Source organism: Pteronotus mesoamericanus, unplaced genomic scaffold (assembly GCF_021234165.1).
Source record: "Pteronotus mesoamericanus isolate MK-2021 breed Mesoamerican mustached bat unplaced genomic scaffold, CSHL_Meso_final contig_20, whole genome shotgun sequence".
NCBI lineage: Eukaryota > Metazoa > Chordata > Mammalia > Chiroptera > Mormoopidae > Pteronotus > Pteronotus mesoamericanus.
The window spans coordinates 27,720,254-27,734,623 of NW_026555085.1; the positions used below are offsets into that span (position 1 = coordinate 27,720,254).

Sequence of the window (14,370 nt, forward strand, 5' to 3'; positions counted from 1 at the left end):
AACCTTACATCCCAGAGAAGCAAAATACACATTCTTTTCGAATGCTCATGGGATTTTTTTTCAAAGATAGACCACAGGATAGGACACAAAGCAAACTTCAGCAAATTGAGGAAAATTGAAATAATACCAAGCACTTCCTCGGACCACAAGGGCTTGAAACTGGAAATCAACCTCAAAGAGAAACTTCAAAAACTTGCAAACTCATGGAGACGGAACAGTAGACTATTGAACAATGAATGGGTCAATAATGAGATCAAAGAAGAAATCAAAAAGTTTCTGGAAACAAATGAAAATGAACAGACAACAGTCCAAAACCTATGGGACACAGCAAAGGCAGTCCTGAGAGGGAAGTTCATAGCAATACAGGCTTACCTAAAAAAGATAGAAACATTTCAAATAAAAGACCTAACACTACAACTTCCAGAACTGGAGAAACAACAACAAATAAATCCCAGAGCAAGTAGAAGGAAGGAAATAATCAAGATTAGAGCAGAACTGAATGACATAGAGACGAAAAGAACAATTCAAAGGATCAACCAATCCAGAAGCTGGTTCTTGGTAAAGATAAATAAAATTGACAAGCCTCTAAGCAGACTCATCAAGAAAAAAAGGGAGAGGACCCAAATTAATGATATCAGAAATGAAAGAGGAGAAATAACAACTGACACCACAGAAATACAAAGGATGGTCAGAAACTACTATGAACAATTATATGCCAAGAAATTTGAAAACCTCGATGAAATGGACAAATTTTTAGAAAAGTATAATCCTCCAACACTGAAGGAGGAAGAAACAGAAAGCTTGAACAGACCAATAACATCTGGGGAAACTGAAGCAGAAATCAAGAAACTCCCGGCACACAAAAGCCCTGGGCCAGACAGTTTCACAGGAGAATTTTACAAAACATTTAAAGAGCTAACCCCTGTCCTTCTCAGACTATTCCAAAAAATCCAAGTGGAGGGAAGACTCCCAGACTCTTTTTATGAGGCCAGCATCACCCTAATCCCAAAACCAGATAAAGACCCTACAAAGAAAGAAAACTACAGGCCAATTTCGCTGATGAACATAGATGCTAAAATCCTCAACAAAATATTGGCAAACGACATCCAGCAATACATTAAAAAGATTATCCACCATGATCAAGTGGGATTCATCCCAGGCATGCAGGGATGGTTCAATATATGCAAGTCAATAAATGTAATACATCACATAAATAAAAGAAAAAACTAAAACCACATGATCATCTCGATAGACGCAGAAAAAGCATTTGATAAGATACAGTATCCATTTAAGATCAAAATACTCAACAAAATGGGAATAAATGGGGCATTCCTCAACATAATAAAGGCCATATATGAAAAACCTACAGCCAACATCATACTCAAAGGGCAAAAAATAAAAGCTTTCCCACTAAGATTGGGAACATGACAAGGATGTACGCTTTCGCCGCTTCTTTTCAACATCGTATTGGAAGTCCTAGCCACAGCGGTCAGAGAAGAAAAAGAAATAAAAGGCATCCCGATAGGAAAGGAGGAAGTAAAACTATCATTTTTTGCAGAGGACATGATAGTGTACATAGAAAACCCTGTAGGCTCTACCAAAAAACTCTTCAACCTAATAAGTGAATTTGGCAAAACAGCAGGATACAAAGTCAATGTTCAGAAATCAAAGGCACTTTTGTACACCGGCAATGAAATAGAAGAAGAAGAAATCAGAAAAAAAAATCATTCGATATAGCAACAAGAAAAATAAGGTACCTAGGAAACATTTAACCAAGGAGGTAAAAGACATGTATGCAGAAAACTATACGACATTGAAGAAGGAGATTAAGGAAGACACAAATAAATGGAAGCATATACTGTGCTCATGGATTGGAAGAATTAATATCATCAAAATGTCCATACTACCCAAAGCAATTTATAGATTCAACACAATCCATATTAAGATACTAATGACGTATTTCACAGAAATAGAACAGACATTTCAAAAATTTATATGGAACCATAAACGACCCAGAATAAGTGCAGCAATTTTGAGAAAGAAACACAAAGTAAGAGGGATCACAGTACCAGACATCAAACTATACTACAAAGCCACTATACTCAAAACAATCTGGTACTGGCACAAGAACAGACCCATAGACCATAGTGGAACAGAATAGAAAGCCCAGAAATAAGCCCAGGTCTATATGGGCATCTAATATTTGACAAAGGGGGCAGAAGCATAAAATGGAGCAATAATAGCCTCTTCAACAAATGGTGTTGGGAGAGCTGGACGGCTACATGCAAAAAATTGAAATTGGATCATCAGCTGACACCATACACAAAAATAAACTCAAGATGGATAAAAGACTTAAATATAAGTCACAACACCATCAAAGTCCTAGAGGAGAACATTGGCAGGAAACTCTTAGATATCCCATGCAGCAATTTTTTCACTGATCTGCCTCCTAAAGCAAGGGACATAAAGGAAAGAATAAACAAGTGGGACCTCATCAAAAGAAGCAGCTTCTGCACGGCAAAAGAAAACATCAACCAAATGAAAAGGGAGCCATCTGTATGGGAAAATGTATTCGCTAATGATACATCAGATAGAGGTTTGATCTCCAAAATATATAAAGAACTCATTGGACTCCACTCCAAGAAGACAAATGATCCAATCAAAAAATGGGCAAAGGACCTGGGCAGATGCTTTTCCAAGGAAGGTATACAGAGGGCCCAGAGATATTTGAAAGGATGCTCAGCATCACTAGCCATCAGAGAAATGCAGATCAAAACCACCATGAGGTACCACCTCACACCAGTCAGAATGGCCATCAAAAACAGATCAGCAAACAACAGGTGCTGGCGAGGTTGTGGAGAAAAGGGAACCCTAGTACACTGTTGGTGGGAATGCAGACTGGTGCAGCCATTGTGGAAAGCAGTGTGGAATTTCCTCAAAAAGCTGAAAATGGAACTGCCTTTTGATCCAGTGATTCCCCTGCTGGGACTATACCCTAAGAATACCAAAACATCAATACAAAAGAACCTATGCACCCCAATGTTCATAGCAGCACAATTGACAATAGCCAAGTGTTGGAAGCAACCTAAATGCCCATCAGTAGTTGATTGGATCAAAAAATTATGGTACATTTACCCAATGGAATACTACGCAGCAGAAAGAAAGAAAGAACTACTAAATTTCATGACAGCATGGATGGAACTAGAGAGCATTATGCTAAGTGAAATAAGCCAGGGAGCGAAAGACAAATACCATATGATCTCACCTATAAGTGGAACCTAACCAACAATACAAAGATGCAAGGAAAATAAGACCAGCAGCACTGAAAGGAAAAGAAATGAAGAGAGACAAGACACATGGAGGGAGGCGGGGACGGGGGAAAAGGAAGGGAATGGGAGGGTTGGGGAGCGTGTAGCAAGGACTCATGGACAAAATCAAAGGGGAAGGATTGAGGGGAGTGGGGCAGGGGAAGTTGGTGGGGGGAAGGCAGAGACAAATGTATTTGAAAACATAAAGAAAATAGATTAAAAAAATAAAAAGGGCAGGGGAAAGAGCCACTTAGATTGGCCTCTGTCCTTAAATCTTAATTTCATTAATGTTAAATAAAATTTTAATAAAATAGAAAAAAACAAAACAAATGAACCTATGCACTCCTATGTTCACAGAAGCACAATTTAAAATAGCCATGTGCTGGAAGCAACCTAAGTGGACATAAGTAAGTGAGTGGATCAAAAACTGTGGTACATTTCACAATGGAATACTATGCAGCAGAAAGAAAGAAAGAACTACTACTTTTTTCGACAACATCGATGGAACTGTAGAGCATCATGCTATGTGAAATAAGTCTGGGAGTGAAAGAGAAATACCATATGATCTCACCTATAAGTGGTACCTAATCAGCAAAGTAAACAGGCAATGAAAATATGACCACCAACATTGAAAGAAATAAGAAACGATCAGGGATGGGAGGGAGGGGGACGGTTAACAGGGAGAGGAAGGGGAAGGGTCAGATCAAGGAACAAGTGTGAAGGATACATGGATGAATCCAAGGTGGGGAAAGATTGAGGGGGGAAGGTGGGGTGGGTGGGGCCGAGGGCAGTGTTGGCAGGCAAAAGCGACACATGTATTGGAACAATACAAACAAAGTTTGTTGATTGAATAAATAAATGAAGAAGGAATGAACCACTAAATTCTTTCTGATCCCTAGCACCACTGGTCATTGCCCAGGGATCAGTAAATTCTTGGTGTCCCTTCACTGTTTCAGAGTCCAACTAATGTTACTAGCTCATTTTTGGTCATGACAGGCTATTCACATTTGTGTCTACTGCCCATCCAGCTATACCCACCAGATTTCAAAATAAATTTGCTCCTTACTTCCCCCTCCAAAAAAAAATGAATAAAGGATCTGAATAGGCACTTCTCCAAAGAAGACATACACATGGTTAATAGACATATGAAAAGATGCTCAATATCACTAATCATCAGAGAAATGTAAATTAAAACCATAATGAGATTATCACCTCACACCTCTCAGAATAGCTATCATCAATAAATCCTCAAATCACCAGTACTGGTGAGTTTGTGAAAAAAGAGAACACTCATCTTTGTGCATTGTTGGTGGGAATGTAGAATGGTGCAGTCACCATGAAAAACAGTATGGGTTTTCCTCAAAACAATTAAAAATGAAAGCACCTTATGACTCAGTGATTCTACTTTTGGGAATATATCCAAAGTCAAAATATTGATTTGAAAGAATATATGCACCCCTATATTCACTGCACTGCTATTTACAACAGCCATGATTTGGAAGTAGCTCAAGTGCCCATCAATAGATGAGCAGATAAAAAAAAGCTGTGGTGCATTTACACAGTGGAATACTATGTAGCTGTAAGATGAAGGAAATCTGACCTTCTGTGACAGTCTGGATGGATGTAGAGAGTATTGTGCTAAATGAAATAAGCCAGTCAGAGAAAGACAAACACCATATGAATTCACTTATATATGGAATCTAATGAGCGATATAAACAAAATAGAAACAGACTCAGAGATACGGAGCACAGACTGACAGCTGTCAGAGAGAGGAGGATTCGGGAACTGGGTGAAATAGGTGAAGGGCTTAAGCAAAAAAGTGTAAAAATTTTACTACATAACTTTAAATAATTTATATTTATTTTATGAATTTAAATAGTTTATGTAACAGTAATATGCAATATATAATATAACTGTAAGGTCAGCCTTTAATGTAACCTACTGTCACCTTAAGGTCATGCAGGATATTGCCTCAAAGACAAAGCTAATTTTCAGTAGAGATGCCTGGTTTTTACTTTCTAAATTTTGGATAAAATTAACTGAAAGACTTGGAATGTCTTTAGTTTTTAGTTTTACTAAAAGCATCAAATTTTTTTACAGGATGCTTACAACTTCAGGCTACCTAAGGATCTGAGTGGTTTATTTGAGGACCGCCCAGTCTGGCCACCATTACTTACAGGCAAAAAATAAAATCATTTCTATAAGAAAGTTGGACCAAAAATAAAAATTATATTGTATGCAATCAAATGTGCCATTGCTCATATGAAATGATTATATTATTTAAAATGATGATATTATCAATAAAAACAGCTTTTAAATTGGTTCCTAGGTTATTCGCTTCTCATCTGCCTCTTTTTGGGGGGACTCAACTGCTAACCTTTGTAAGAGAGATAATCTGAAGTTTTGTTTTGTCTATATAGATCTTAGTGTTTCTAAAGAGTATGTCTAATTTATGAATAATTGTCTTGCCTTAGGGTAATTTCATTGCTTTCTTGTCATAATCAACTGAATTACTCAGCCTGGGTACCTTCATCTCTTTCTGTATCCAGACATTTGCAGACGTGCATTAAGAATGAGTAAGAAACTGTCCCTGCCTTTATAAGGCATTTCTGTTTTCAGATTGGTGTCAATTTCTTTGATTTCATTTTCAGATTGATGCAGACCCTGGAAAATTTTATTTGATGTATATAACCTTTATAGGTTAGCCAAGACTCCTGCTGATCAGATGAACTCGTTCAATTGTCATATAACATATAAACTTAGACACAAAACATTATTTTTAACTGAGACAGAGTAACTTTAGAGACCATTATCACTAGACTGCTATACTGATGATGAATTTTAAATTCTTGGCTGCTATGTGAAAATTTCATTCAGTAATGCCCTCGGGATGTGACCACTGCATTTAGCCTTTCTCTCCTATTCGATTTCCTTATTCTGAAGCATGAACTAATTTCAAGACTGCCTTCCAAAAATTTATATGTTCCAGAAAGATATTTCCATTAATATCCATTTTTTTCTATTGGATTTCCTTTTTTTGTGCAGGGTCATGCCCTGCCCCCCAATTCCTAATAGCTGTACCCTTTTCACTCAATCGATATTTTGTTAAACAATTGAACTACATCTTAACTTCAGCTGAACAACCTGACTCTTCATTTACTTGCTCCATGATATTTTCAAAGAAATTGATTCTTTTTGCATACAATTTGATTATATCAAATTATATCTTGGTTTAATTCATAGTTTACTACCTTGCAGAACATTTGGTCTTGTCTAAAACATCTACTGAAATGAGACATTTGGTCCAGGCAAAATGGTCCCTAGTTCAAATAGCCGAAAACATTTATGTATATTTGGGGTTTATGGGATAATACATAAAAAAATACTATCATGTTTTATTGGCCCAATAATTGTGTTGTAGCCCTAGTGCCAATAATAACCCTTCTTGCCTCAGTAGCCTAGTTGGTAATGTCACGTGGGCCACGGAGAAGGGTTGGGGTTAGAATCTTGCAGAAAATGGGAATTGTATTAACTGTGCATATTTTAGATAGACTCAACTTTTAAGTACATTTTGGCATGGACCAAATGTCTCTGTGGATGTTTTGGACAGGGAGAAATGTCCACTGATCCTCTACCAAACTGGAAAAAGAAAAGATTAGCAAAACAATTTTCAGGTGAACCTTTTTGTCTTTCTGTACTTGGGCTACTGCTATACATATAAATAACATTTAAAAAATAAGGCTCAGCACTAGAGTTCCAAGAACTACTGTGCCGTACTTACTGTATGGTGATAGGGACAAATGCATTTGTGTTAATGCTATAATTAGCAGAAAGAATCAAGCTATTTGGGGAACTTCCACATCCATATTTAACTGTGGCCCTTCCTTCCACAAGAAATAAATGAAGAAATCCTTCTCACTACCTTTAAGAAGAAAATTACATAAGATTAGAGAGAAATGTTAGAAATGTCGAATATTTTCCACAGGCTGAAAATAGCATGATGTTAACAGCATTAACATGACATGAGATTGACTTCTGACTCTGTTTACTAATAAAGAGATGACCTTACCTATTTTGAGCCTCATTTCCTTATACATTATACTGGTTTAATCAGAACAACTAATTTTTAGAACAACTCTGATGATTAAATAAAATAAGAAATGGAAGTGACTGGTGCCTACTAAGTATTGAATAATTTGACTTATTATAATTTATATCTTAATTTTAATATCTTTAATAAAAATAGAAATGATAAATTATAAAGAAAAAAAGAGAAACATTCTCCCTTCCTCCAGCCCATGGAGTGGCTATTTTGATATCCTTTTCTGTGAATGTCATTTTGTGTTTGTGCTCATATTTTTATTTGGTTATTTTTGTTATTGATTATCTATCAATATAATCTTGATGTCTATATACATATATGTGTATGTGTATAGGATACGCATCTTTTCTAAACCATATATATTGAAAACAACTTTTCCAGTTTTGTAGACTGTCATGCCAATCCCTTAAGGGTGAGTTTTGATGAATATATTTTTAATTTTTGTGTAAGTCAGTTTATCAGTTGTTTCCTTTGTGATAAAATTAGTACTTTTTATGTCATCCATTGGATTAAAACAATTGAATTAAAGATTTAATAATAAAATATGAGTGGCAAAGACCATCATAAAAAGGGTTAAAAATCACTCTTCTGAGATCCTCCTAAATGCCCTTTATTAGAGTACATTCAGCCCATCCAGATTTTGTCACACTTCTGAGGACGTCAGTGGTATAATGCTCCAATTAGCCCAGTGCCTGGCAGTAGGAAATGCAGCTTCACCTGGTTTGCCTCTCCTGAGATCCATTAGCAGTTTTTTGGACATCTACTCTTTAATGTTTTCCTTTACTTTTCCCATAACTTCCTTTCCAGGCTGCTTTTCTCTGAATTTGAGAGTATAATTAAGAACTTTTAGAATTATTTTTGACTTTTTTTTTAACTAGGGGAGGGCACTGGGGGCTATGAAGCACATTAAGAAACACAAAACTTAGTACCTGCATCTTGTGTTTTCTCTCCTGGGAGACAATAAAGGTCCTATCCTAAAATGGTATAAGGTTGTTCTTTATCCTTGAATTGTCTTATTCTCTACCCTCATCCTTTCAGGAGATAAAATAGTGGTTCATAGTGTTATGCACTAAAGGGACAGTCTGTTATCCTGTTCCAGAAGTTCATAATACTTAGTATTTTACCCAGAAGTTCCTACTACTTAATATTTTAATAATTTCTTTATGTTACTATTTCAGACTCATATTTTTAATAGAAGGCTTAGAAATATGATATGCAGGATAGAGTAGAACAAAGCTGAACATTTAGGTCAAGCTGTTGTGCCATATGTAGAAAGTTTGTTTTTCAAAGCTTCAAAAACAGAGTTTGAAAAATTGATTATACACATTAAACAAGGTATGCAGTACCATTCAAGAATGAATTATTTTTAAAGGGAGGTCAACCACTAAAATCAATGATAGAGATGAATATTTGTAGCCAAGTGTACCAACATCCCATTATCAACCATAGCTACCCTGTAATATAGTACATGGTAAGGCTACTTTGACAAAGGTAATGGAAATGAAAATAAAATAAACAACTAAGCTTAGTTCTCTCTACAGTCTGCTATATAATAACAATTTTTGATTAACAATACTATATATGCTATAATATATGCAATATATTATATATATAATATAGCATATATATTATATAATATTATATAATATTAAAGTTGTTTTTTGTTTTAAATAATAACACTTTTAAAGAATCAAAGTATTTTGCTGATAATATGTGACAGTAGGTGGGGAGATGGAAAACCTATTGCTACTGATATATTTACAGGATTTAATAGCAAATTATTCACTTCAGGGAATATGGTCATATTGTTTCACTGGCTTCTTCACTCTTGAATCAATTGGCTTTGTATCACAAAACATAGATTCTGTAATAAGAGAAAAATTATGAATAAACACTTACGAGGAATTCTTTGTTTTTCACAAATAGTATTAAAGACCACATATTTTCAAACACAATTATAAAAAAATTATTTGATTTTACAATTAAAAAATTTGTGGTAATAGTAAAATAGAAAGAATATAAAATTTTCAAAATAGAATTACTAAAGAAAATTATAAATAATGACTACTATTAGATGTATATTTTTATATTAAGCTCTACATAAGTTCCATATTCCACATTAACTTTAGTTCAACCCAAAGACATCAGGGAAATGTTAATATCTCTCTCTCTAATAAATAGGTAGGTTTACAGTTGTGAGTAAACCTACTTTTGCCATACCTTGTATATTTTTATATGTATAAGATTTTATATATATATGGCAAACATGAGAAGCAGTATCTTTCCTCTATTATATTGCAGTTTGTGCTACCTCTGGATAGCACATGAAAGCTCCAGAAGAGCTCATTATTAAACCATTGAAGGAAAGTCATTCTGCTGTTTCACTGAAAAGATACTTGATAATGCATTAGTTAAGAAGTGTGACCTGATCCTTTTTGAAATAATTCTTCATATTTTTAGGGTATATAATAATTTTTTCTTTTCTCTTTTAAAAAAATATATTTTATTGATTATGCTATTACAGTTGTTCCATTTTTTCCCCCCTTTTCCTCTTCCACCTGGTACTCCCTTCCCTCCAGCAATCTCCCCCTCCCTCCTTCCTTCATGTCCATGGGTTATGCATGTAAGTTCTTTGGCTTCTCCACTTCCTATACTATTCTTGACATCCCCTGTCTATTTTTTAATTTTTTCAATAAATCATTTCTATTGTGAGTTTTCTGAATATTTATCCAGAAAATATTTTGAAACTTCATAAAATTTATAATTCTCAACAGAAATCATTACTTGCAAAACAGTAGACCCTGGTTTCTAAATATTATAGCCTTTTAGAAAGAAAATCCCATAATTTTGAGTCTGAAATTTATGTAGTATATATAGTATATTTATACAGGGTGGAGCAAAAGCCGGTTTGTAGTTGTGAGTGTGTAAAACCCAGAATTTATTCTTTGTTTCTTTTTTTATTCTTTATATTCTTTGTTTGTATTGTTATTTATTAACCATTGTATTATTTTCCACAAGAACAACTGTAAACCTACTTGTGCCCCACCCTGTATATAATAGAAATTATTAGTCTCACAAGAAAGGAAGAGTAATAAAATAAGGCAGAGAGAGGGCAAGAATTATATCCTAGTCAATTTTTTAAAAATTTGATTGGCTTGGGTATTGCATTAGGTTGTATATCTGAAATTTTGTGAGCATAAATACTTCTCATTTCATTGAAATACTGAAGATAGAGTATTAATGATTTATATGACTATATGGTTTACCATTTCCATTAGAAATGGGTATTTTCTCCATTTGAACTATTGCAATGACTGCTCCCAAACATCAATGACTATTTGATTTGAGATCATGTATCAATGATCATTCAGAAGAGATTTATCAGTTGATCATCTGAATTAAAATGAAGTTCAATATCATTCCTCATAGTATGGATAGTGATTAATACAGGTAATATATCTATTAAGTCATGTACGTAGATAGCCAAATTTATAAATTTCCATAAAATAACATGGATTTCTACCATTTTTAATGAAAGAAATAACACCATATATTTTTATGGCACTTTGTATTTTTCAAAACACTTTTATATACATTATTTTCAAACCTTGTGAACTTGGTAATAAAAATTACTTTTACATTATTTATAGTCAAACTAAAGTATAGAAAGGTTAATTGATTTATCCACGTTGTACAGTTAGCCCACACTGACTTAAGTCCAAGTCCACCCTTGGTCACCTACCAACTTTTCGACCTGTCTATGGCAGCAGTTGGATGATCTCTTCATTCCTGGTGCCCCCTTTGTAGCAAGGGACAAAGACCTTTCTCTGAGCCTGCACTGGGTTCCCTATTGAACACACATGATTTTGCTGCAGCTTTAGAACTCTCTCCCGGCTCTCCTTAAAGGGCTGTATTTGTAGAGAGTAGCAGTAACTCCAGTAGCAACCTTAGTAACAGCTGCCCATGGTTAAAAGACATCTTACAGTGACAGTGCCGTGTTAAGGGTGAGCTAGTTAGTCTGTGGAAGGACTGCAACCGGAGAAGCTCTCAGGAGGCCGGAAGGGCCGCGCAGCCGTCTGGCCATGATCCTGCTGCGGCAGAAGGGCTTCTGGGCCAGTTTCTAAAATTGATAGAGAGTATATTTTAATTTTTCTTAGCCTATTAATTTTGTTTAACTAGTTAAAAAAATGTAATACAAGACTCTTAGAGGCCATTAATCCTCTTCATTTGGATGAAATAGATAAAATGGAAACAAAAAAAGTTGTACTAACCATCTATCTCACTACTGTCACATTCATGAATCCAGGATTTTTTATAATCTAATTATTCTTTCCCTGATATAGCTATCAAATGGGTAACATTAATGACACATTTTAGAAAAAAATACACTATCCAAGGCCTTTAATTCCCAGGTGTCCCTACCCAGCAAGCTATAAAGGATGAAGGATTAAAGCATTATCTGAATAGGATTTTTAGCACTTCATGTTTGCCATTATTTTAAGCACATTGAATGTGTTAACTCTCTTAATCCTAAAACAACTCTTTGATATCATTGGTGTTATTATTATTAATATTATTGCATTTTACAGAAACTGAGGCACAGAGACATTAAATTACTTGTTGGGAAACGCCCGGCCTGGTTTCAGGAACTGTAACCCCGCTGACAGGCTGGAAGGCCCCAAGGCTGGAAATAATCAGGAGGCCTTGGAGAAACAGGCTCCTGGGGAGACATAACCTGTCCCCTCTGGCAGGGGCGTAGCTCCTGCCTCTCTGCTTTGCCATGGATGATCGGTTATCAAAGATGGGTAAGTTATCTTGAGCTGAGGTATACAGCCTAAGACAGATGCTGATCGAATATTGGCAGCAGACAAGAAATTGGGGGACATGGAGAAAGGGCAAAAAGGCCTGCACCCCTCAGCTCGGCTTGGGCATGGCTGGAGTCCTCATTCTATTGGAAAGAAGCCTCCTTGTCTCTTGGTGGCTCCTTCCCCTCATCTGGCTCAGGCTTAGAAACAATACAGGAATCAACCCTAAACCACCTCTCGCCATCCTGGGGAAATCAGGCCTAAAAGTAAATTCTTTAAAGTGTGCTTTGTTCTTCTCTCAAAAGCTCTAGCCAGCTCACACTGGGAAGGAAATTTACATTATGCGCCCTAACCCTATACCTTTAGGCACTTTTATATTTACTACACTCTCAAGTTTAGTGTCTCTCTTGTTTACTAGTCTCCTCTCCAACCCTAATAAATCAGGTTTGTAAATCAGTGTGTTTCTGCCATTTGTTTTCTCCAAAACATCACCAATTCCCTTTGAACATTAACATACTGATGTAATGAGATAACCTGTGCATTCCTGTTACCCAGCCCCACTGATAACCTTTTCAACAAAATCTTTGGATAAAGGGACTCGGGGCCTTCCCCACTAGAGGGTTGTGACTTGTCCCCTCTCCTGGCAAACAGAGAAGTGTTTGTGATGACTGTGTTTATCCCCCTCATCTGTGACAACCCCAGGACAGGCTCTGAGGAATTCAGAGCCCTGCTCCCATCTCAGCACAGTATCCCTCAGATCCCGGGATATTCCCTGCGATGTGCTCCATCCCCACATCCCTTGGCAGTTGCTGCCCAGGCCTGGGACGAGCAGTGACCCAGGTGGTGCTCCCCGCTGTAGTGCACCCCATCTAGCAGCTGTGCAATGCAATAGGTACTTGTCCAAAAGGCAGAGCTGGGTTGTCCAGCTCGAGTAGATTTCTTTTTTTAAAAAATATATTTTGTTGATTATGCTATTACAGTTGTCCCACTTTTTTCTCCTCTTCATCCCCCTCCAGCCTGCACCGCCCCCCCCCCCCCAGCGTTCCCCCTGCTTGAGTAGTTTTTTTAATCACTGGATTATACTCTTCTTGAGATGGTCATGGCAGCAATTTCCATCCCTGACTGAGTTTGTTTTTGGGCCTGCCACTGCCCACCAGAAGCAAGCTTGCTCCTCATTAGGCCATTCTCTGTTTTAATGACATCAGAAGTAGAGTTGTATCTCCCACTGATTTATTTCTTTATAAATTTCAGTCATAGCAAGAGGGTCTAACTATTCTTAACACGATTGTTCTATTTCAGGAGAAGCTTAATGAATCACAACATTCTAAGTCAAGGGTTGGCAAACTATCACCCATAGGCCAAATTCTGCTATTGTCTGGTTTTGTGAGTAAAGTTTTTTTTGAAACACGATCACATTTCATTTATTTACTTTTGCCTATGGCTCTTTTCATGCTATATTTGGCAGAGTTGAACCACTATGACAGAGACTGTATGGCCTGCAAAATTATTTACTCTCTGGCCATTACAGAAAAAAATGTGCCACCCCCTATTCTGCACATGATCAAGTAGACCCAGGAAAAAATTACCTTTGATTTAAGCTACTTTTTGACTAAACCATTGAAATCTGTAGGCTTTTCTCCCTACTTACCAGAGGAAGAAAGTGTAACAATGTTTAACAGAATAATTACCTGAAATAAAGTCTCAATACCTACCAATTTTTCATCACAACCATCAAAATTGAGTACCTCACAAGCAGAACTTCAAGAACTATTCTAATCAAGTGCTTACTCTATGCAAGTCAAGGGTGGAATATTGAGGACGCTGGTGGACTATAGATGTGAAACACAAGTCTAGGTTATGAGGTGATTCCTATTTAGTGAAGACACGTAAGCACAGATTTCCTGATGTAAGGAATCTCTACTCAGCCCAGTTATTAATTAATACTCTTATTTTAAGACCTATCACGAGCGCCTTTTTCATAGAATCATGTTCATAGTATCTCTCTGCTAAATGGTGAGAAACGGGATACACACAATTTCTTATTCATCTTTGTATTCTTCACAGTGCCTAGCAGAGTGTGGTGCATTTTCTCGGCACTCAATTAAAATGTGCTAAATTTGGCTTTTGCTCTCATAAAAATGATAAGATAAAACA

The 14,370-nt window shown here is 36.3% G+C and overlaps 1 protein-coding gene across 1 annotated transcript in view; it reads right to left on the bottom strand.

Moving 5' to 3' along the window:
* EYS (eyes shut homolog) overlaps positions 1 to 14,370 on the bottom strand; it is a 1,478,297-nt gene that overhangs the window by 268,693 nt on the left and 1,195,234 nt on the right. Inside the window, 1 exon segment of the mRNA XM_054568619.1 lies at positions 7,091 to 7,220. Coding sequence (XP_054424594.1) covers positions 7,091 to 7,220 — 130 coding nt within the window.